This window comes from Aquila chrysaetos, chromosome 12 (assembly GCF_900496995.4).
Source record: "Aquila chrysaetos chrysaetos chromosome 12, bAquChr1.4, whole genome shotgun sequence".
Classification (NCBI taxonomy): domain Eukaryota; kingdom Metazoa; phylum Chordata; class Aves; order Accipitriformes; family Accipitridae; genus Aquila; species Aquila chrysaetos.
Window position 1 is genome coordinate 29,616,106 of NC_044015.1, and position 24,324 is coordinate 29,640,429.

At 37.9% G+C, this 24,324-nt stretch overlaps 1 protein-coding gene across 1 annotated transcript in view; it reads right to left on the reverse strand.

Annotated features, from left to right (window-relative positions):
• Positions 1–24,324, reverse strand: part of AK5 (adenylate kinase 5) — a 100,352-nt gene that overhangs the window by 41,199 nt on the left and 34,829 nt on the right. Inside the window, 2 exon segments of the mRNA XM_030032289.2 lie at positions 191–267; positions 6,944–7,034. Of these exon segments, the coding sequence (XP_029888149.1) occupies positions 191–267; positions 6,944–7,034 (168 nt within the window).

Genomic DNA, 24,324 nt, shown 5'->3' on the forward strand with positions numbered 1-24,324 from the left:
AATATTCGTTCTTTTCTCATAACTAGAAAGCAACCTCTGTGTATCATGAATTTACTTATATTGCACTTAAAAAGCCCTTTAGCTTAGGTACCCTTAAAGTTGCACCACCTTGTTCAGAGAAACGGTATAGCACAGTATGTACATAAACTAGAAAACTGTCTAGGGAGAGGCCATACGTATATAAAGTTACCTGGTCTTCAAAGTCAAATTCTGTATAAACAGTATCTCCAGAATCCATAATCAGACTGCAATCAAGTTCATTTGGCCCTAAAATAGGAAAGAAAATTAGACTTCAGAAATGGATTGGAAATTTTCACTTTATGTGATGGAACACTGTAATATTTCCAATTGTCTGTATGTATGCAAAAACTGTGATCCAAGGAACCATTCAGATGTGCTAGAGTACCCAGGTGAATGGTATTCCATTAGCAGAGCCTTCAAAGCATCCATAAAATCTACCATGAATCTTAATAAGGCATGGTTATACTAGATGGTGAATCATTTCAGTTAGATTGCAAATTTATTGGGCAGGGTGTTCTGCGTGCTATGACTTGCAGTTGTAAAATTGCCACAGGGATCTTGGCTCAGGGGAGAATACAAACCATGTTTAGGAAAGAGAAAGGAAATACTAATTGGTGATTAGCAGATAAGGATCCTGGAGTGATTCTGATAGGAGATCAAAGCAGTATGCTTCCAGCAGCAAGTCCCCATTTCTATCCTATCCCACCCCTTTCCAAGGCAACAGAGTGACTCCATCCCTTCTCCCTGTCATTTTCCTGTGGCACAATCAGCAAGTCATGCAGCCTCTTGGACTTGGGATGACAAAATTCAATTGCTGAGAAGCCTTGACCTGGCTGAGCTTTACAGTTTAGCTTCAGCTGAACTGCTGAAGGTGCACAATAACAGAAATTGGGCTTGGTATTTCAGGAAGTCATGTAGGGGGCTAGTCATTGCTAAACCAGAATGGGAGGATAAGCCACTAATCATCTTTCTGTATAAACATAGAAAGGGTGTAGCATGGACATCATGTGTTCTGGCACTATCACCCCATTCAGATTATCTCACTCCAGGGCAATGCAGAAGGAAACAGTCTCCTGTGCCTTCCAGATGGTGCAGCCCTAAACGAAATCGTGCACGTATTCAACACACATTAAAATGTCAATAGGCGTGTGACTACAGGAGAAATTTTTCACAGCACTATTAAAGTGAGAATAACAAAAATACTGCAATGACACACAGAGATCTAAAAATTGTAACTGGACAATAGCCACAGGTGAGTCCAATCACTATCTTCATGCGGGGAGCAACAGGTAACACCAGGGGAAGTATAAGATGTGCTTTGCTTTTGCCCTCATGTCCCCAGTCAGACAAGATCACTGATGAGGAAGAGAATACAACTCCCCCGCCTCTTGGGTTACAGGTGTCTATACCTGGTATGATGTTCCTGCTAGCACTGGCATTGAGGATACATAGTTTTAAGACTATTGCTGACCTGGAGTTGTTTTCTCACCATTAGAGATGTTTGTATGGGTGGCTGTCTGTAACAAGCACTATCAATAACAGATTTTGCAGTTCAATTTGTGCCAGATGCATTTACGTATTATCTGCTTTTGTTTGCTTTTAAAGTTTACATAGTAATGATCTATGTAGGTGGTGAACTAAACATTATTTATTAAGAGAGAGAACAGAGGAGAGGAACTAGATGTCATGATTACTAGAACCAAAACTGCTTGGTAGAGAGGATGATTCCAGGGTGTCTTAGTTTGCAATCCATACTACGATTGCCACCAAATTAATCTTTGATGCAACTCTTTGGACTACATAAGAGATACCAGGGAAAGACTTCAGTCTACCATCTGCTGGTGTTTTTGTTCCCCCCTCCTCTCCCACAATGATGTTCATGTATACTTTATCAGATTGGTATAAAAAAAATAACAGAAAGGGACTATACTCTTGCTACCATAGAATGTCACATGTGTACATGCAGCATGTTCTCTGGCATATACACTTTATGGTCTTTTGAAAATCTGTAAAAGATATATGCAACCAAATAGATTTACAACTGCTGAGAGAACTTTAATTTTTTGATTTATTTCACACAGCTGACATCTCATTCTTAACATTGTGTCATTGTTGATAATATAATTTAACTAAGCCTCAGTTGTCACCAGCACTGGCCTACCTTGACACATCAATTACTTTTAAAGGCACTTCTGTGCAAGTGTTGGATTAACTGTCACTTAACTACCAAGAGCAGTATGTATCCTTAGCTAGAAACATTAATATGAAATATGGTGCTGCAAACTTAAATGTAAAGGTAAGGCTGAAAATGAATATTCATGCATAATGTATCTTAAGTGATAAAAGCCATAATGGTTATACAATTTCAATATGGTCAAGCATCTTAAGGCCTTTTTTCTTGAACTAGGAAACCAGTTTCCTTGGGGAAGCATATCTCCTTTCAGGGTACATTCAAGGAAGGTCAGGAAGATCAAAAATACATGTCTTTTCTTTCTTGGTCCAATGAAAACGAACAAAACCCATAACCATCTATCACTGAACAGTATACAGACTTCTCTATCCTTCTCAAATTGCCTAAAGACAAACTTACCAGAAATGAATTGAAGCAAATGGCTACTCCCAGGACAACATAAAGTAATGAGGGGACATATAAGAGTACTCGTGATATCCCTGGTGCAGTATGAATAAGCATGAGTAGTTTGCTGTCCTCTAGCTCAGTGTGTTATTGAAGGGAGCATATTTGTCTGAGTTTGGACTAGATCTTGCTAAAGCAGGTCTTCTAGGGGAGGATGACAGGGACGCTAACTAATTGCTAGTACACGTGGCAGCAGAAGCATACCAGATAGCCACTTTGCAAGGGACTGGGAGTCAGTAATGCTGGTGGTAGGCAAAGCTACTGACAAGGCTAAAGCCAAGGGGAGAGTGTTAGAGTGGGTAATTCAAAACTCAGCTCAGGTTTTCTAATCTCAAGTTTCAATCAGCAACATTTTATGTAAAACTTGTGGCAATGTTCAGCTATCAAAGGAGAAACACAAAATGTTGGCTTAAGGAAAAGAGGAAGATTGGTTAAAGCATTTGGAAGCAAACATGCCCTGCTGCTTTCAATGAGTCTGCAGACTGCACATCTTGTGCTCTGACAACAAAACAGCTAATCATAAGTAAGTTTCATTGCCTTTTCTGAGTAAGTTGCATTGTTTGTCCTTTGATAAGCTGGTACACTGAGAACTAGGCTATAAAAAAAATGAATACTTGTTTACCATTAGGAGGAAGGTCTTACAGGCTGAATTGTCCTACTTCCTTTTGAAGGGATGCCCCATTCCACCAGATTAATCTCAGCTCTTGGCTAACTTAGAGCCTTCGTGTGCTTGTATGAATCTATTGCAAATGATCTGAGTAACTGTACCAATTTCAGAAGGGGAAACTCAGCAGTTAAAAAATAATTAAGAAAGTGCATGAAAGCTCTACTGCCATGGAGAAATAGCTTGCAAGCACCTGATCTGAAAAGGTACTCTTATGACTTAAAATATGCCTCCTCAAGTTCAGTGCATGCATAAAGTTGAGCTAAGGGAAACCTGGTCATTTTCATGTGCCCTGTGTTTTCCTTAGGGAAAAAACAGAGAGGATTTTATTAGGTACAGTACTGCACAATTAAAAAAATAAATCAGTTGGAAGTTTTTATTAAATCCCTGTTAACTGAGTAATCAGCTCTCCAGGGAGGAGCAGGCTGCTGAAAAAGGAAACAGCAGATCAGCTAGAATGCACTCCTTTTTTTTTTTTACTAGGCTTTGTATCTTAACACTGAAGGAACCCAAGAGGGTCCAATGACACAGCACTAAGGGATGAGTTGAATTAATGGTGGGCTGCAGTTGTACAAGGGTGTGCTGACAGGAGCTACCCCTGCCAGGTCTGATAGTCAGGGAGAGTGACTCCCCTGCCCCCAGAGGGGTGCGGGGCTGTGCTCAGTTGCTTCCTTCACTGTGAGGCTGTACTTTTAAATTTTATGCTGTATTTATGTATTGTTTGTTGCTCCTAAGCTGAATTGCACAGGATTGGTCGTGGAAAGCTGAGAGGGTATGGCTGTTACAGGCAGGTGTGTGATTCCTACCACAGAAATGCACCCCAGAACCCAGGGGCATCATGGCCGTAAATGTCTCTGGTCCTATAAAACATTTCAGTGTTCTGAGCCTGTGTACGTGTCACTTCCTCTAGGACTTTCATCCACTAAGGATGAAAGCATGTTCATCCTTAAGTTTTCATGAACGCAAATGTCAAGCATTGCTTTTTCACAGTTCTCTAAATTCATTTATACAATGAAACTAAATTGTACTGATCTGTCTAAATTTATCCGCAATTGATTTAACCTCCCATTACAAGGTAGCTATGCCCCCTCGTGTGAGTTAATTAAGTCTGCTCCATGGACCATTTCTGTTTTGGCAAATCAGTTATTGTATTTCCAATCCTTGCTTAAATCCGTTACTTATTTCAAATCCTGGTAGAAAATCTATTCAATATGGTTCATTGGCTCAAATATGCCCATACTCGTATTTTAACAACTATAGTATCTGCACTGTTCAACACTGACTGTCATAAAAGTCATCTAAGACTATCCTGTGAAACATGTTACTTGTCTTAATAGCATGTTTAAGCTTAATAAAATAAAAATGTCTTTTCATGTTATGGAACATGCTCTGAAGCACCCTCTAATAACTCAGTTAATACATGTTGCATATAAGCACTTGGGCAAGACAAATGCTTAGAAGATAAATTTCAAGTGGAATATAACAGAAATAATTTACTGAAGGACTGATTAGCATTAGAATGATTACATTTTAATTTTTTTCTCAGTCAGATGCTTCTAATACTAATTTTATTGCAACCTAAACTATTGAGTTTCATGACAGGTTGTTGCTCTTAGCAACAGTCTTAATATGTCATAGAAGGCAACAATGAGAAAATTGTATTTTAATCTATAAAAATATTCAGTTGTTTTCTTTCAGCATATACTGTTACACAGTTGATTACAACTGGATTTTACAGGTATAACATATGAATTAGATTGATGTGGAGGCATGAAAATATTAGAAATACTATGTTTACATTAGCTACCAGGAACCAAAATATATTGCAATATCACTAATAAGATTAAAAGACAAAAAGTGAGATCAAGGCAATGCTGGAATTGCGACCCCTAGAAATTAAATATCTCATCTCATAGGATCTCTAGAAATCCTACTTCAAATCTCCTTACTCTTACTGGTGCTCAGATTAGGCACCAATTAGATGATTGTGGCATGGCTTCTGATAAAGCTCATAGCTCTCCAATTATTTTGGTGAGGAATTTATTAAGTAGATCAGACTTTCAAGAAACTGACTGGAATTCATGCAGAATCACAACCAATTTGTGCAAACTGTTTAGCTTTTGTCAATCTGTTTGTCAGAGCTAGCACCTTTATGCCACTTCTTTCCTCTTCTTGCTATTCAGTACTTAGCTCATTTAATTAGGGAATCCACAGGTAATTATCAGTACAATGCTATATACAGTGGGAATGCCATTTTAGGTTTGGAATCAATCTCTTGCCTCTAGGAATTAGGTTAAGCACAAAAGAGGTAAGCCTGCCACTTAATGGAGAAAGCTAGTCTATTCTTGTGTGCATCTTACCTCAAAGCTGACCACTAGAAACCTGGTTTTTTTAGCTAATCCACTTTTTATCATTCTCTCCCCTTACCCCTACCCTCCCCCCCTGCCCCAGCCCCGATAATTCATCTTTATCTAATTTTGAACATTATCAAAAATAGCCTTATGGGTGGGTTTTACAGACTAGCTAGCTTGGGAACCCCCTTTCAAATCTTCAAAATATGACCTAATCTTTCTGTCTGAAGCGCTGCTCTTTCCAAATGCCTTGCTAGTAGAAAAAAAAAAAAAATCCTCCTTTGTCAAAAAGAGATAATAGATGTATCGCTACTACTAGACTTCATTGTGCTTCATCAATTCCTTCTTCCTTGGCAGTCCCCAGATGATTGTTCACAATTACAAATAACTGAAGCTACCTGGACTGCCAATTTATCGCAGATGAGTTTTCCCTTAAACAGAGGAGAGATCAAATACACAATTTTCTCTACTATACATACCTAATCTTTGTTTTAATAAAGCTAGTAAATTTTACAGGAAAATATTTCACCTAGAATTTTCTTTTTCTTTTTGTGTGCTGTTTCACAAGATGTTTATGACCTCATCTACCTATATAACCCCCACGGTCTACTGGGAAGGCAGCCAGGGATGCCATCTGTAAAAAGAAAAAGTTATGAAGTTTCCAAGGAACGTTTTCCTGTTCCCCTCAAGCAAAATATTTCTGACACATTATGGATTTTCAGTGCTTTGATTTTAAGCTTCAATTCTTTTTGCAGTCCTTTGTCCCTCAAAGGCTTCTTCTTTGAAGACACTCAGACCTCAGTAAGCACAAATGAAAAATAAATAAATAAATAAATACACCCCCACCCCCGACACCTGACTTATATTCGCATACAGTTTCAGAATTAGTACCAATTATTAGGGAGGAAGTATGATCATTAATCTCATAGGACTGGTTTTCTGGTCAACACTGAGGTATCATCTGGAACTGAAACAGATAGCTGACAACTGGCATTGATCAACTTATAAAGTTTTTATATTAATAATATAGTTCTTTAGTGGACTATCCATAGTATTTTAAGCTGAGTTTGAAGATAAATAAGATGTTAGGGGTGTTGTATGAAGTTCCCAAGTGTAAAGAGATTTTTTTGCCCTTGGTTGTGTGAATGTTTGAGGTCGGTCAAGATTTTGCTACAGTACATACATCCATACTTGAGGAATATGAAAAAGGCATCCCACCAATGTCAAAAGCGGTATAAAAAATGTGGTTCTTTAAATCTTACAATAACTCACCTGCTGCAGCCTCTTTGTTTGCAAATAGTTTATTGTCAACTGCCGAACTTATGTCAAAGAATACCTCTTCCTCATCTCTGTCTGCGTCAAACTATTAAAAAAAAAAAAAAAAAAAAAAAAAAGTTGGCAATCAGACACTGCTTACTCTGTGGCTGAACATCAACGTGTAACATGACTTTTCACCCCAAGCTTTCTTGATAGGAACCTTTCTATTTTTTCTGTGTGCTGTCCATTGCTTTAAGGTATGAATCATTTTGACTTAAAACTAAACTAATTTTGTAAACTATTTTGCCTATTTTTAATAGCTTGTCAGAAACAGAAGCTACAGTAAAATTGACTTGCTCTCAGAGAATGACGTTTCAAAGCAGAAAGTAAAATTAGTAATGTGTATTACTTTTTTCACTGCTGGATGGTTGAAAAAAATGACAGCATAGAGACCAGAAATGTGATTACTTTATCGTCACTTCTTTTCAGAGATTAGCATAATTAACTATTTAATTTGCAAGTGAAAATTTTTCAGCAACTTCTGAATTGTCTGAAACCAATCTTTGTGACATGTATGATTTCTTCAGGTAGTGGAGCAAAATTCTTAGGAAAAAGTAAAGTATTTTTGAAAGTCCCCTATTATATGGGAAAGAAAGCTTTTTTGCTTTTGCACTAGCAGATAGTGTATTGTCTCAGTGATAAATTAATAAAATCAGGAAAGCAAAGCTCCTTCAAAATGGCAAATAATTAATTTCTTACCATTTTAAACTTTTTTCATTTATTGTATCTTTTGCCTGAATTCTGATACTGATTCTCCCAAGTTTTTTCTCAGCTCTGTCTGGCAGGTTCTTTTTATGGCCAGGTGACATGCTTGACAGGGGGTTTGTGTTTTTTCTTATCATATTTATCAAGCTTCATTCATTTAGATCATCACTTATTGAGGGTTTGTTTGGAAAAAAAAAATGGACATTTTATTACTGTTGCTGTGGAATTTTTTTTATATTTCTTGAATTCAGGCCAGGTACATTACTATGGGAAAAGGGAATACTGTAACCTCAAGTTACAGGAGCAAGCAAATAACGGTCACATCAGATGGCTGTCATTCAGTGCATGCCCCTGTCTAAGAGTCACTATCTTCAGTCATTCTGTATCTTCAGTGTAGTATGTTTTAGGATGCAGAATGAACCCCAGGGCAAAAAGAATTACATTAGTGATTGCAAGCCCATGAACTTCAGTGGGCTCTTTCTTCCAAGTCCAAGACTGTTGAGCACCTTTTCAGATGTCTCAATACCTGCCTGTCTCACGGTAAAAATAACAGGCAGGGAAAAGCCATGGAGAGAGAAGTTCAAACCCTGCTAGGAACTTTGCTGCAGAAGCTAACGTTTACAGAGATGAAGTTGTTCTCCAAATATCTATCTCGGAATATAGCATGAGTTAGAGAGACACTGAATTGCTTGTCTAACACCCACCATTGCAAAATCAGTATCACTCTTTTCATGATGCCTTATGATGACTTATGTATTACCTGTATTACTTAAGCTCTTCTGTCACTGGTAATGAAATTTGCTTTCTTATGGAATTTTCCATCAGCACCTCAAGATAAACTCAGAGGCAAATATCAGCCCAAGAATAATTATTTAGGGTGGCAGATGTCAGAAATAGTTCAAAAATAGGGAAAGAACATCAAAGGGACAAAGAATGATTCTACAAACTGGGTAAGTGTGAACAAAAGAAAATGGAAGCTTGTGGGAGGCCAGAGTAAACTAGAGAGGCAACCATGGTAGAAAGTTTGCTGCCAACAAGCTTAACTCTCAACACCTGTCCGCATGCTCAAATCATAATTGGTATTAGTCCCAATTTAAATCTTTAAGGTCTTCAATATTTAGCTTTATGCTTACATCAGCCCTAGAGCTGAAGCTTCATTTCCATCATAGATGAGCCTACTATAATTATCAATACATGGAGTTTTCTGACTGGTTCTTGAAATGGAGTTTCTGGCTCTGACCCTGAGGACCACTCAGAAGTTCATCCTGTGATGCAGCACAGTTGTCCATCTGTCTGGGCAGACATTTATCTATTCTTGAGGAATTATTTTGCCATTCAGTGTTAATCAATACTCAAAGCCTTATTTTTTATTTATAAAGCAGAAATTTGTTTGTGTTTGCCTATTAGAAGGATTACATCTTAACTTGTGTCAAAACTGAGGCTTGTGGAAGAACAGGTCTTAAAGGAATTTGTTGGGCAATTTATTATCCATGAACAAAGAGCACCTTTGGAATCTCCTTGTTGATGAGAAAAGAGTATTGATCTCTGAATTCTTCTGCACTGGTTTGTCTCCGAGCAAGTGTGGGGATATGATTTTCTTCCATCGCTTCTCAGCAAAAAATGTACGTGTTTCATTAGATATGCTAGTGTATTGGGTTTGCGAGTCAAGGTTTTGGTAGCAGGGGGTTACAGGGGTGGCTTCTGTGAGAAGCTGCTGGAAGCTTCCCCTGTGTCCGACAGAGCCAATACCAGCCGGCTCCGAGACGGACCCGCCGCTGGCCAAGGCCGAGCCCATCAGTGATTGAGGTAACGCCTCTGTGATAACAGATTTGAAAAGGGAAAAAAAAGTTGCTGGGGCTCAAACTGCAGCCGGAGAGAGGAGTGAGAACATGTAAGAGAAACAACCCTGCAGACCCCCAGGTCAGTGAAGAAGGAGGGGGAGGAGATGCTCCAGGCGCCGGAGCAGAGATTCCCCTGCAGCCCGTGGGGAAGACCATGGTGAGGCGGGCTGTCCCCCTGCAGCCCAGGGAGGTGCACGGTGGAGCAGATATCCACCTGCAGGCCATGGAGGACCCCACGCCAGAGCAGGTGGGTGCCCGAAGGAGGCTGTGACCCTGTGGGAAGCCTGTGCTGGAGCAGGCTCCTGGCAGGACCTGTGGACCCGTGGAGAGAGGAGCCCACGCTGGAGCAGGTTTGCTGGCAGGACTTGTGCCCCTGCAGGGGATCCACGCTGGAGCAGTCTGTGCCTGAAGGACTGTGCTCCATGGAAGGGACCCATGCTGGAGCAGTTCGTGAAGAACTGCAGCCCGTGGGAAGGACCCACGTTGGAGAAGTTTGTAGAGAACTGTCTCCCATGGGAGGGACCCCACGCTGGGGCAGGGGAAGGGTGTTGAGGAGTCCTGCCCCTGAGGAGGAAGGAGCAGCAGAGACAACCTGTGATGAACTGATTGTAACCCCCATTCCCTGTCCCCCTGTGTTGCTGAGGCAGGGGTTTAGGTAGAGAATTTGGGAGTGAAGCTGTGCCTGGGAAGAAGGGAGGGGTGGGGGGAAGGTGTTTTGAGATTTGGTTTTATTTCTCGTTACCCTACTCTGGTTTGATTGGCAATAAATTAATTTTCCCCAAGTCAAGTCTGTTTTGCCTGTGAGAGTAATTGGTTGAGTGATCTCTCCCTGTCCTTACCTCGACCCACGAGCCCTTTGTTGTATTTTCTCTCCCTTGTCCAGCTGAGGGGGGGAGTAATAGAGTGGCTGTGTGGTGCTTAGTTGCTGGCTGGGGTTAAACCATGACAGCTAGGGAAGACATATCATATAATGTGATGTTTGTGGGTGTGTGTATGAATAAAACCCAGTAAACTGTAATCAGGTTGTGTCTGATTATTACTGTGTAGGTCACACCACACTTGGAGAGATGACAGGCTTGCTTTCTCATTAGTAGCACTCCTCTGAATAATCCAGTTTACCACAGAAAAAACACATGATCAATCTCAAAACGTTCTAAAGGTTCCAAGAATTTGAAACATCAACTTCCCCCATTCAAAGAACACCAGCTGTGCTTCAATACTCTGAAATATCTGGGCTTTGTAATGAAAGCCTATATTGTCACCCAAAGAAAACCAATTATTTGAAGCTTGCACATAGACTCAGTTTTCCCCTCACAAAATGAGAATTGTAATACACTGAGCCACAGGAAGGCAAGGTAGCTTTTACAGAGAAATTATTTTTGAAAGAAACTAAGTAACCGTGTGAGTTCTGTACTTCATTGAATTGCTAAACATTTTAAAATTAAATCCTTTGATAATTATTTGAGGCTTGAATAAAACATAAAAGGTACTCAAACAACCCTATTCACAAACAGCAGTAAAAACTTGTATTTTTAGCAGAACACGTCTAAATCAATAGGTTGCTTTTCCTACTGAAAACAAATCCCTACTTGCTTCAAAACATAGCTCTTTGCAACTAAATTATCTACTGGTATCTTTATGGATGGCTCAGCTTAATTATAGTCAAGGCCTATGTTTTATAGAAATATAATTTTATTAAACATGCCACTGAAAACATTTGCAATACGCAAGACGCATTAACTGTATTGTTATCTGAATTGATATAATCTCTACCAGTGATGCAGGAAGAAGCCAAGTACTCTTCCCTGTGAGATCAATGGAGTTTGAGGTCTGAACTCACTCTACAGTGTTTCCCTCAATGAGGCACTAATGGATTTTTTTTTTTTGTACCTTGCTATCTCTGTTTTGCTGGGGCAGGAAAATCTCTGAGCCAAGAAAGGTTTCACAAACCTTTCTGAAGTACATTTTGGGGGCTATGCTTGGTAAGAAACTAGTAAAGTCCTTCCCCTGCCCAACACATACATGTGGAAGCTGCAAGGCAGCAATCTCCACGTCACTTCTGAGTGGTCCTGCTTCCATGATTTACCTCTCTGTGATGAAGGAAAGTATGAGAGGCTTTTTCTACCTTCTCTCTCCTCAGTCAGTTCAATAATGGTGTTTCTGTGGGAGGAAGAGGTAATACAGCATCATTTGGGAGGATGTGAATTTACTGCACCCACACACCGTGGTTACACCACACCACACACTGTTCTGCTCCCACCTGGTTCAGGGGAACACATCCCAAGGATTAAAGCAGGGACAAGAACAGATCTCTGAAGCCTTCAAGGTTTCTTTTTAGTTGAGTTTCAGATACTTTTGCTTTGCTCTGACATCATGATTTAGTAAAGAAATTACTAGTAGAAGTCATGTACCTCAGTATATATTGATTTTATTTTATTTTTAATAAATGATGACTGGCATAATGATGAATTTTCTGTAAAGTTTATCCCTGTTTCATGTGAGCATTGTTGAATTGGGGGATTTGATGCTGGCACAGTGTTATACATAAAAATAATGAAAAATATTTTCTAGATCTTCTGCGTTGTAAATAATTGTTCCAGGGAAAGCAGGTTGTACTTGCTGCTCTGAGAGAGAAAATGATTAGTGTTTCTAAATAAGCACCCAACAAATCCTAGCCAACAGGTGGAGCTTCACAGAAAAATTGTCCAAGTTGTTGAATATGGCGAATCTTACTGGTCAATGATGATAAATGGAGGTTTGGTAATACCATGAATTGAGTTAAACAAAAAAGTGCACAGCTCGCTCTTGATGTCTATCAAGGGGCAAGCATCAAGGAAACTGCAGTTAACTAGAATTTTGGGTGAGGGTGAAGTCATTCAGCCCGGCACTGCCTGCTACGGACTGATTCATCCCCAGTGACACTGCTGGTCTCTGCAGGTGGTTCATCCAAAATAACAGCCCCAAAATAGTGGGAGATCATAATAGCCTTTCAAATTGGAGTACAGGAAAACTAGAAACAAATCTGGTTACAGCAGACACATGGGGAATTCTTGTCGGTGCGCTTTGCAGTAAAGTTAGAAATGGAGAAAGCATAAAAAAACCCCAAGCAAATGAGTGTAGTTAAATAGCATTTGCAACAGTAGATGAAAATGTCCTTTGTTTTAGAACACGATGGATGTCAATGAAAAGAAAATAACCCATAAAATTAAAATAACAAAATTGGGCCGCAAAATCAAACAAGATTATGGAATTGGATGATGAATTCTCTATTTGCTCTCTTTGCAGGCAAAGACTCCAAAAATAACTGCAACTCATAGATGTCTGAGTGTTTTCTCAGTCATTGAAACATATGTTACTTGAAGAAATGCCCAAAATACCATACATTTAAAGGCACAGGTGATCTGATTATCAGACCCATTTACTGCAAGGAAGATGGTATTCATATGTGCTCTTTTGACCTCTTGGTCTTGCCTCAGTAGGAAGTTATTTGTCGCTGGTCTTCAAGCACAGGAGTGAGTACAGAGTGCTAAGCCTCTGACCATTGCAGTCAATGCTGATCAGGAAAAGAAAAAAAGAGTTGCTTTGAGTTGTTCTTTTAAGTCATATCCTCAGGTATGGACCTTTCTGTGGTGTTTGACTGATCTTTGGCTGTGGAAAATAGGCCATCAGACCTCCAGTCATATAAATAGGATAGGCAATTTTTTTTCTCAGACAAAGCAACTTCTGAAGGGAGATTTATAGCGAACAATTAAGTGAACAGGAGCTGGGTTGTGCTGCTTAGTCAGAGGATCTAATTAGATGTATGAACAAGAATGCTGAATGTAAGCCAAGTAATAACATAACATCGTGGTGTTTGGTGCAGGGGTGATAGCTCCTGGATGCTCAGTGCAGTGATAGTATCCACAGCTGATAAACTGGAGGGATTTCCAGATGAGCTATGAGAACGAATACTTGACTACCATGTCTAATAAGGGAAGAATTAGGGCTGAGATCAGAGAAGGCTGAAAAATGAATCTGTTTCCTGTACCTTTCCAAGGGAAAGAGAAATTTTAGAAGTCATTATATCCAGCAGACAAAACTTTAAGATGCAAGGATGAAGAGCAAGTGAGACAAATTCAGAATTGAAGCAAGTCACAAAATTTATTCTGATGCCAGTTTCATTACCGCTTAATTAATCATAATTGGCAATGGATTCCCTATGCTTTGAAAATTTTAAAGATTGTTCCTAAAAAGAAAAATAGTAATACATTCAAATGCAAATAGGAATTAATTCAGGAAAGCCCGCAGTCTAAAAATTGCTCTACGTAGCCATAGCTGTCATTTCTAGCTTTATAATCCATTAACCAGCTATACGCCGAAGTGAAACACAATCATTTTTTAGGAAGTGGACAAATCATCTGTATATTATCACCTGCAATGGAAGAATAATTTCTTTTTAAACAAAAAAAAAAGAGGGTAAGCCACAAAAAAGAGAACATGGCTTCTTGTGTGTCCTAGTTTCAGCTGGAATAGAGTTAACTGTCTTCCTAGTAGCTGGTACGGTGCTATGTTTTGAGTTCAGTATGTGAAGAATGTTGATAACACTGATGTTTTCAGTTGCTGCTAGTAGTGTTTAGACTAATGTCAAGGATTTTTCAGCTTCTCATGCCCAGCCAGCGAGAAAGCTGGAGGGGCACAAGAAGTTGGCACAGGACACAGCCAGGGCAGCTGACCCAAACTGGCCAACGGGGTATTCCATACCATGGGACGTCCCATCTAGTATAGGAACTGGGAAGTGGGGGCGGGGAATCGCCGCTCGGGGACTAGCTGGGTGCCGGTCGGCGGGTGGTGAGCAATTGCACTGCGCATCATTGTACATTCCAATCCTTTTATTATTGCTGTTGTCATTTTATTAGTGTTATCATTATCATTATTCGCTTCTTCTTTTCTGTTCTATTAAACTGTTCTTATCTCAACCCGTGGATTTGCTTCTTTTCCCGATTTTCTCTCCCATCCCACTGGGTGGGGGGGGAGTGAGTGAGCGGCTGCGTGGTGCTTAGTTGCTGGCTGGGGTTAAACCACGACATTGTGTCACAGTTATCCCATGCTCTTAAAAGAGATACCTAGTTTAGAAGTCAGATTGTACCACTGTCCTTGAAGTGTTGCTATTTTTTGGTTGAAAAGTTGACAATCCTTTAGCTAGTAACACGAAGAGACTCGTAAGATTGAGCAAGTTATAATGATTTTCAGGTGGCAGTGGCTACAACTGTGACAAGAAGAACTTGCTATTTTTATTCAGACTGATTTAGGAAGGGGTTTACTCCTGAAGGAGTGAAAACAAATAAGAACCAGTTTTATTTTATCCTTGGTAATACTAGAAGGTAAAGTGTGACACACACTCAAGTGTGTGGGTGCTGCTTTACGGTTTTCAGACACCCACACAGAAATGCCTTTATTACTGTTGTTCCATCCCTAGTTTGCTTCTCTTAATAATTACAAGCTAACTGACTTGTCCAGTTACTTCTAGAGAACTGTGGAAAAAGTTAAAGAAAAAAAATCAGCAACATGGGAAAACAGTATAGAAATATGTGAGGAAAAATAAATAAGGTAGGATAATAACCATTGGGAAGGGAGGACAGGAAAAAAGAAGCCTTGTATAGGAAAAATAATAAGCAGAGGAACTGAGGAAGGAAGCTGGAATGTGCAGACCGGGAGCTCAGGGAACATTTCCCTATTATAAAGTACTTTTAATGATACTCTTTAAAAAAAAAAAAGAAAACCACAAACAAAAAAACCTCCAAAACACCACAAAATTGGGGGAGGGGACATAGGGGAGAGATATTTCTCTGTAATCCATTCTCTAGTTCTAATACTTTCTATCTTTTACATCAAATACTCTGAAAACTCAGTTTAATTTTTTATATGATATTGTATCACGTACAGAAGAAAAACTACAACTGAAATTACACTAGAGCTTACCAGTGATTTATAAAAAATTATGCAATTAGAAGAGGTCAGAAACTGGTATCACACAGAAATTTAGAAAACAAACTGAATTGGAGATTTTATCACCATGATTAAAATCCTAAGGAATATTCTGGGTTATCTAAAATAGACCACTTAACACCTTATTTTTTACCACAGGAGTTCCACAGAGAATTAATAAATCATTGCAGAGTCCTGATACTTCTATCATTGGAGTTTCTCGAGTTCCACTTGTCATCTGAGTGTCTATTGCCATGAGTGCTACTTGTAAACAAGCATGAGGCTGAACGTTCACCAGCCCTGAGTGGAGCTGACAATTCCGTAGGGGCTGCTGCTAGCTTTTGTATATCCCAAACTCATTTACTCAAACTAGGTGCAATTTGAAGCTACTAACTGTGTAATTTTTTAACACATTAGGTACATAGACAGAATCTAGTATGGTAAGAAAAAATTAAAATTAAAACAATAAATTCAAATAACATTTTCCAGTAACATTAGTGAGAACTGAAATGACCCTCAAAAAGAGTAAATACACAGTTATAACAAAAAACTATCAGCTAATTTAAGTGCCTTATACCACAAAATGTGAAAACACAAACATGCACACCCATGCACACAGATAAATCAAACCTGCTCTGCTCCTCTAGAAACAGAGAGATGGACCCTGAATAGATTTAGGGATTTTGTTATAGCTGATATGAAATACAAAAATTGTGTCAGATTCTGGCCCATTCCCACATTAGTACAAAAGAGGATATCTTGGGACACTTGTTCAATTGCTAATCATCTCCCTTTTCTATTAATGTGGCAGTACATAAACAATGCAATTACCACAAAAGAGAGGCTTCGGGTGTTTTAGTTCTTAAAGTGATTTTCCGTTATTTCATGCTAAACTCAAGAATTTAGTGCCATGGCACACAAGTGTGAAGATGTTCTGACGGTTTAATTTCCTTCACAGTAAAACTCTGTTAAGCCAGCATTCATACTTGTAATATGGAACAGTATGACACCAAGTAAATGGTATGTCTTATCTGAAGAAACAATTAACAGTAAGCAGGAGTAATAGCCTGTCTTTGTAGGTTTATGTGGAGTAATAGCTTTTGATAGGCAGAAAGATGGAGAAGTTCTATCTTTATGCTGTGATCATGTTGAGCAACACCCTGACTTACAGCAGTTTTCAGCTGTTAAAAATGAGCGCCTCAGGCAATGTGGTGCCAAGAGCTGATGGGAAAGACACCATGCAATTACAGGCCCTTGTAGAGCAGAAAATGGGCAAATTGAAGGAGAGCTAGATTTGATTGGGGGTGAGAGGAGAAATCAATAATTTGGTGGCATGGTAGGTAGAAAATCAATGAACTGGGGGGAAAGCAATTACTTGTTTGGTAGGGAAGCTGATGGAGGCAGAGAGTGATGCCACAGAGTGGTTTTGGAACATACATAGTTTTCATAACACTAAGATGCAAAGCCTTTCTGTCTGAGCAGATATTTAAGAGCACTGGCTCATTAATTTTTTTCCCAATAAGGATATTCATCTGGATAGCTGGTGACTGTTACGTGGAAAGCAAATATATTGCTGTTTTATTTCTGAAATCATTTTTGCATCATGTTTTCCATTTCCTCAGAGGGGCTCTGAGCTTCGAATAGGCATTGTCCTCCACTATATTTGTATCTCTCTAACTTTTTTAAGATGAAGTCAATTTAACATAGTCAGTAATAAACAATTCAAAATGTTTCAGCCATTTCTCTACACTACTATAACCCCCACAATAAATATTCTATTTCTCTCTGAAGCTGTCATCATGAATCAGAACTGAATTAGGCAGCATATGCATTAGTTCACATAGTATTTAAGGGACAGAATTTGCATGTGTTTGCTCTGGGTTATCTGACTTGTTGACTTCTAGAAGTAACTTTTCAAGCCATAAATACAGCCAACACCTCTACATATAAACTCTCTATGCATATTCTCTTTGCAAATAATTGAAAAGTGCACTTTAACATGCACCTTGACATGTATTACATCTATCCACCAACTTCTATAGCAAAGTCAACTATATTAATTGTTTTTGAAGATTAATTAAAAACAAAGACATGCTTCAGCATATGCACATATAGAGACCTTTTCTACCTTGAAAGCACAAACATTTACTTTTTCTTATTTTAAAAAATATGCATTCTACTGTTCGAGTAATTTTCACTATGTGTTTACTTTTTGAAGGAAATTGCTTTTAAAGAGGCAAATGGTATTACAAAGAACCAGAACAGTGGTGTCAAGCATCAAGACAGATCACTACTGAGAGCTTGAATGGAAAACTGAATTACAATCTGAGTTAGGAGATGCTCCATGATTTATTTGTTACTCCGTTCCTGTAGAACCCAGGAAAACATTCAGCCTGAGGGAGAGATCATCTTACTCTCACCTCCGCTGGGTCTAGAATAAATTGTTTTTTACTTTAATGCACCTAACTCTAAAGGAAGGGGAAAGACATTACTGATTACAGAGAGTCAGGTATGACTGGATGCTATCCAAATCCTCATACAGCTTTAACAGCCCTCTGTGTCTTAGCTTGCAATATCCTTTCTTTTCTCCTGCATTACTGGAGCTCACAGTGATGCTGCGAATTATGAAGCTTAAGTGTAAAATTCAGTATTTTGAAACCTAGACAAAAGGCAGAGCAGTGCAAACAAGTTGCGTGAAGCTCAGTCAATAGCAGCTGTAGTTGTCCGTTTGCTATATACAGCTCAGTGATATTACAGGAAGATCTAGAATTACCCAACTCTTCCCCAAATGCTTTTGTTCTTTCATTCCACAGCAGTAATGCTTGTCCTCCAGTAGTTTTTCTTCCATCTTTACCTAGGAAGACTTCTGATGGGGCTTGGATGTGTCCTCGTTCTTCAGAAGTTCCTGGGAGCTCACAATATTTCATATAAACTGAGGGACTCTGGGAATAAACCAGTTAAGGACGAGTTGCTACAGTGTAATTCCCCTATTTCCTCCAGTACCACAAGACCAGTACTGGAATGTTCCCATTCCCCGAGCACCCAGTTCAGTGAAACAGCTCTGATTACTAATATATGTTTGTGTGTAGAGAGGTTTTTCCTGAATGACATTTTAAAAATATATGTTTTCCCCTGCCTGTAGTGCTCCTGGAGCTCCAGCGTCACTGTCCCTTTTGCTTAAAACAAAAACCAAATCATTTTCTAGCATTAGCTCCCACAGCATGTACAGATTGCAGACATGCAGCCCAAATAAATATACAGCAATACTGGTTTCCCAGAAAAGGTCCATACAAGCAACAAGTGTAATTCAAATAAGGCAACAAAAACAAATTTTAGAAAAACTCAGAAATAAAAGACATTTCTTCCTATAAATACTATTTTCTTCCAGTGATAGTTTGCACTTTGCTTCAATGAAAGGCATTGATACTGCTGCCAAACACTTCCCTTTCAAGATCAATAGCATTTCTCCTGCTGGCTTTTGTGGCAGACATTCTGAATGAAAAATACTAAAATATTGTAGGCTGGTCTTTTACCATTAGATGATGTCATAACAACTATTGCCAAAAATACGATTTTTGCCTATGTATCATCACAGTTTTCTAAGGAAGAATGCTACCAACTGAAAGCTAACAAGAGAAGTCCTGAATTAATTTCAACTGCAAATTTAACTAGATAATAAAGCACAAGAACTAATTACTCAGATGCAAGACCAAACATAGGGTATACCATAGGCTTAAACATGAGCTGCTGTGGGGGTTTTACATGCAAAATCTTCATTGAATTCAGGAAATAATTTGACATTTGTAGGTGTCTAAGACCTTAGCAATATAGATCGTTTCATCTTCAACAGTTGTTATTTGAAGTGGAATTTCAGACTGTAAGAACTAGAACATTTGAAAATTACTAGCTTTTCTATTTTCCTTGGAAGACAAAAATAAATTTTATTTCCCAGCTAAAAAGTTTCTGTGTATTTAAATGAATTCTGACCTAGGATAAGTAGTATTTCCAGTGGTGGTCTCTATATTAATAAACTTCATAAATGGCATGAAATCCTTGATAATAAGCCCTCCCTTAGTCATCTTGAGCTGAAGAGTGCTAAATTTCAATGAAATAAATTATTTATCTCTAGAAGCATGACTCTCATCAAACTTAGGGTAATATTCAGCAAAAGTCAGTTTGAGGCCAGGATGGGCTCATAAAACCAACTGCCAATTGCACTGCCTCAGGAAGGACATGAATTTGTTTCCTGCAGCAAGAAGTGAGTGCACTGCTATTTTAATTTCTGTACCATAAAGTTCTGTTTAGCTGTCTAAATTATTGGAGCATGTTGTTTCAGAGCACAAAAGAGCCTATTTGATTTATAAATGAAAGCTGGCAAGCTAAGGAGATACTGACAGAAACTATTGCTTTAGTCATCATGGAATATGACATTCTTGCATCTAGCATGTATTTTTTGGAAACAAATGTAGGACAAAATCCCACGTGATTATGTAGGCTGAAAGCTTTTTTTAAATATAACACAAAAGTGGATGAAGTGGAACTGATTGACATAATTTATTTAACTTTTCAAAAGCTTTTGACAATATTTCTACCCAGAGGCTATTAAATGAAACATAATTTTAGGGAAGCACTAAATAATATAATGGGTTTATTAAAAAAAAAGCATGAGAAATGTCCAAGGGATGTGTTGTCAACGAGTAGTATGGAGAGTGGCCACTATATTGATCAAGGAAATAGAAAGTACAAATCAGAAAACTAGAGCAGCTCACTTACCCTGACTAGGGAAATGAAGTCTGACAAGGGATAGGGATATTGTCAAGAAATGCATGTTATGCAACAATAGTGTGTGTTGCAGGAGAAAGGTGAAAAAAAAAAAACCCAAAAAGATCAAAATGAAGCCTCCACAATCTTTCTTTTTATATAATTTTATAACTTTACCTTTGGCTGTCCACTATCTGTTCGTTTGAGCTAAGTGAATTACAGAATACTTGAAACTTTAACACTTGAGGTCTAGTACCATAGTATTAACACACTGTTGAGATATCAAGAATTTACTGCAAAAGCAAGCCAAACAAATATATATATTGAGTATTTATACCTTATCTACAAAAACTGCTATAACTCACCACTGCTTCAATTTACACAGAAAATTAGAACTTTTGATATACTAAAGGAGAATCCACTACTTTACACTTACTAAACTAATAATTTTATAAACTGGGGGTTTTCTCTGTATTAAAGCAGCTTCTGGCTAGTATTCTCCATCACCGCAGCTCCTTCACAATTCCTGTATTGTTCTGTTGGATGAGACTACATCATGGCATTTCTCACACTATGGTTTTTTTCAATGTCACCTTGTGAAATGGCAGACAAATAAATATCTGTGAAGCTTCTACCTTTCCATTTTCTGCCCAATGCTAGTATGGTTTTTCTTCTGACTTGATCAGTTTAGCAGAATAATCTCAATCTTACAGCTGTAATTTCTACTGGGATTCTGGCAAAACATGGGCAGCAAATTACAAAATTAAGTGTTTTCAAAGTGTCTGCTTTTGTAATATGTCAGCTCAAAGTCTATGGAAGGTGTACCTCTTCCAACCTTCACCAGTGTTGTAGTACTGACTAGAACTCAAACGGTGACTAGATATAACAGCTATTTAGAACATTTAACAATTATACATTGTTTTTAATTTACCTTAATATAATGAATGTTTGATTTATGTTTGCCTTTCTTTTATTATTAAAATTTTACTATTGGTAAAATTATTATTAAAAACATTCATGTTATCCAGACAGAGTGAATGGCATAGGCTCTGACACACTTATGGACCCTGGAAAACAAGTTTGGTTTGGTTTCAGGATAGGCTTTAGGAGAAAACATTGATTTGATTGTATTTTCTGCTTCTAAACAGTTAAAAACCAGCTATACAATTGTGACTAAGAATTAATGCATGTTTATGTTAGCAATTGAAAATTACTTCAGTATAAGCTTATGGAAGCACTGTTAAAAGCAACTCAAAGCGTGAACGGGTATTCTTGCATGCTTCTAAGAGACAAAAATACAAGAAATGAGATATATATGACAAAATCTAAAATTATTTATAGTTCATATTGGTCAAGATACTCTGAAAAGTTGCAATGCGAATGGGTGTAAGTAATTTTGTTTTTATTTTTAATAGATTCAGTAAATGAAGGAAGTGTTAAGATGCAATTTATAAGGGTAGAACAAGTTTATTATTAAGTTTTGTGATGTTTAGTTTCAATTAATGATACTAGACTTAAAGATTGCTTTTACTGCATTTTTTTCTGTTTAAGATTCCAATTGAACAAAAGACATTCAAGAAACTGAAGATTTCTTTACCTTTGCAGTGAAATTACTTAAAGTGGAAAAAAAGACAGTGTGAATACATCCCAATTTTTTTTTTCTTACAAAAGGGATTGGGGGGATTTTAGGTTCCCAATCTCCTTTCACGTGGTTTAAGCTGTAATGAGATAGAAAACTATGTATTTTAAATATTCCTTTCTCTTTCTATAACTTTTTTGTTCTAATTCTGAATAAGATGACTTGGATAATCTGACAGTAAAAATCTTTTTAAACAAAAAATAATTTCAGATTATTTTAAGCCTGAACCTGTTACGTTAACTCAGTTTTCTGGCATTCTTTGGCTACCTGTCCTGTTTTGAAGTAATACACTATATGGCATTGCACTGTGCAGATAGTAAAATTCAGTTGGTGGGTCTCACCAAGCATATCCTAATTAATAATCATTAATACAATTCCAATTCCCTCCTTTTGCATATCATAAATCTTATTAGATCTTCTAACTCTTATGGAGTATTATATCAACGGTAAATTATTTTTTTCTAAGGGACATAGTCTTCTCTAATGGGCATGATGAATGTTAAGCAGGAAGTATCAATACTCAGACTCACTCTAAAAGTGGACTTGTGATAATTTATAGAACAAAGACAAGATTTGCAGAGTTTTCAAAACAGTTCGGATATGCTAGTTCTTAAAACTAGTTTTCAAAATCTCAAGTTGAAACAATGACTGCATTCCATACAGTCATTATTGCTAAGGAGGAAAGGAAAATTTCCTTTAGCTTGGACTATAGTGTTCTAGCTCCCAGAAACTTTTGGAAGTCACTGTCTGAACTTCCAGGGAACTGTAATCTCTTATTTGACTCTGTTAGTTTTGAGAGTAGTCTATACTGTAAAAGAAGAAAAATAATTTGGAGGCAGATTGTAATTATTTGTAAAGCTTACTCTGTATTAAAATTATGGCAAGGGAGTAGGGGAACTGACTAAATACAAATACCCTATCAAACAAAAATTCATGTGGACCAGTCTACACTGAACAAACTAGATCCCATTTCCATTAAAAGCCCTCCATTGGGTGTTAGGACGTTGTTGACTTCCTCCTTCCTCCAGTGTGGAAAATGAGAATCTACAGAGAGCCCATTTATATATGCTGGCTCTGCAAGCAATTGATTTTGCACACCAGCTAATTTTTAACTGATTCCCTGATGTGAACGCAATACTCATTTACCTCATGTAATGAAGACCCTGGGTACATGCCTGTGATTTAATTTGCAAAAGGTTTCCCACATACCCTTCTCTCAGAGCTGTACAACTTCTGTAAATACATAAATAATCACTGAGGTAGAGAGTGACTCCCTCTACCTACTTATGTCCCATCCTTACTCCAGTGAATAAATAATCACAAGCTTCTATCCCTGCTTAAGACTTTTTTATTTGTCCTTTTTCATCCTCAAGCCAAATCATGCATTCGAAAAAGGTTAGATTTAGGTCTTGTTTCATGCCTCAAGTGTCAGTCATTTTCTAGTAAATCTTTTTTTCATGGCACTTTTTTTTTTTTTGTAATCAGCTAAGTTCACCATGCTTGTGCAGTTCATGGGGAAAAAAGGAATTTTGCAATTTTGTTTGAACTTTGCTCAGTGTAAAAAGAGCAACGGTAACCTTTAACTTAAAGAATAATTAATTATTCTTTTATTTATTTATTTATTATTCTTTATTTATAAGGTATGTTATCAGAATGGGGTTATAACGAATTGTTGTGTAGCCTTAACAAGAAGCTATCAAATAAATTCTTTTGAAAGTTCTCTCTAACATAACTGGTTGTTAAGCTAAGGGGTTTAGTAGAGATATCTTTCCAAGAAACACTGACATGGTTTCTGTTACCAAGTCCTAACGTAGCCTACGAGAGAATATCCAGATATGTTTAACTTATTCTGTATTATGCTCACCCTACTAGATTTAGTGATTTTTCTGAGGGGTGGTCTCCTGGCTGTAGTTCAAGGATATAATGCATAGTTCTTAAAACCAAACTCACTTCAGAATTCACATGGCTCCTGACCCTCCTTCTAAAGTTCAAGAGATGTGAGAGAACATGAATTGCATAAATGAAGAAAAGCCTCTGTTCACACTACTGGAATTGAGCTCATTTGTGTCTTGCACCCTATGAACGGGGTCAGAGATGAAAGCTAAAGTACCCACAAAACCTTTAATGGGCATTACAGCAAACTGAGGTGACATACATAGCCTGAAGGACAGCAGAGATAATGTTCTTGTAAAAGAAACAGAAATGAGCTGCCTTGGGTATTTGTGGATCTGTATTGTGTAGAATCTATATAGTGAAATTCTTGCAATAAGGTTCAGATAAAAGAGGATTAGTGGGGGTTTTTTTTCAGTGTATGAAGGACCAATAAATTTAATAAGCAACTTGACTAAAGACTGTATTGCCTGCAGTCTAGCTTCCCTTTTAGTGAGGACTCTGCATTTATACAGAAGTCTGTTCTTTTTAGTAGA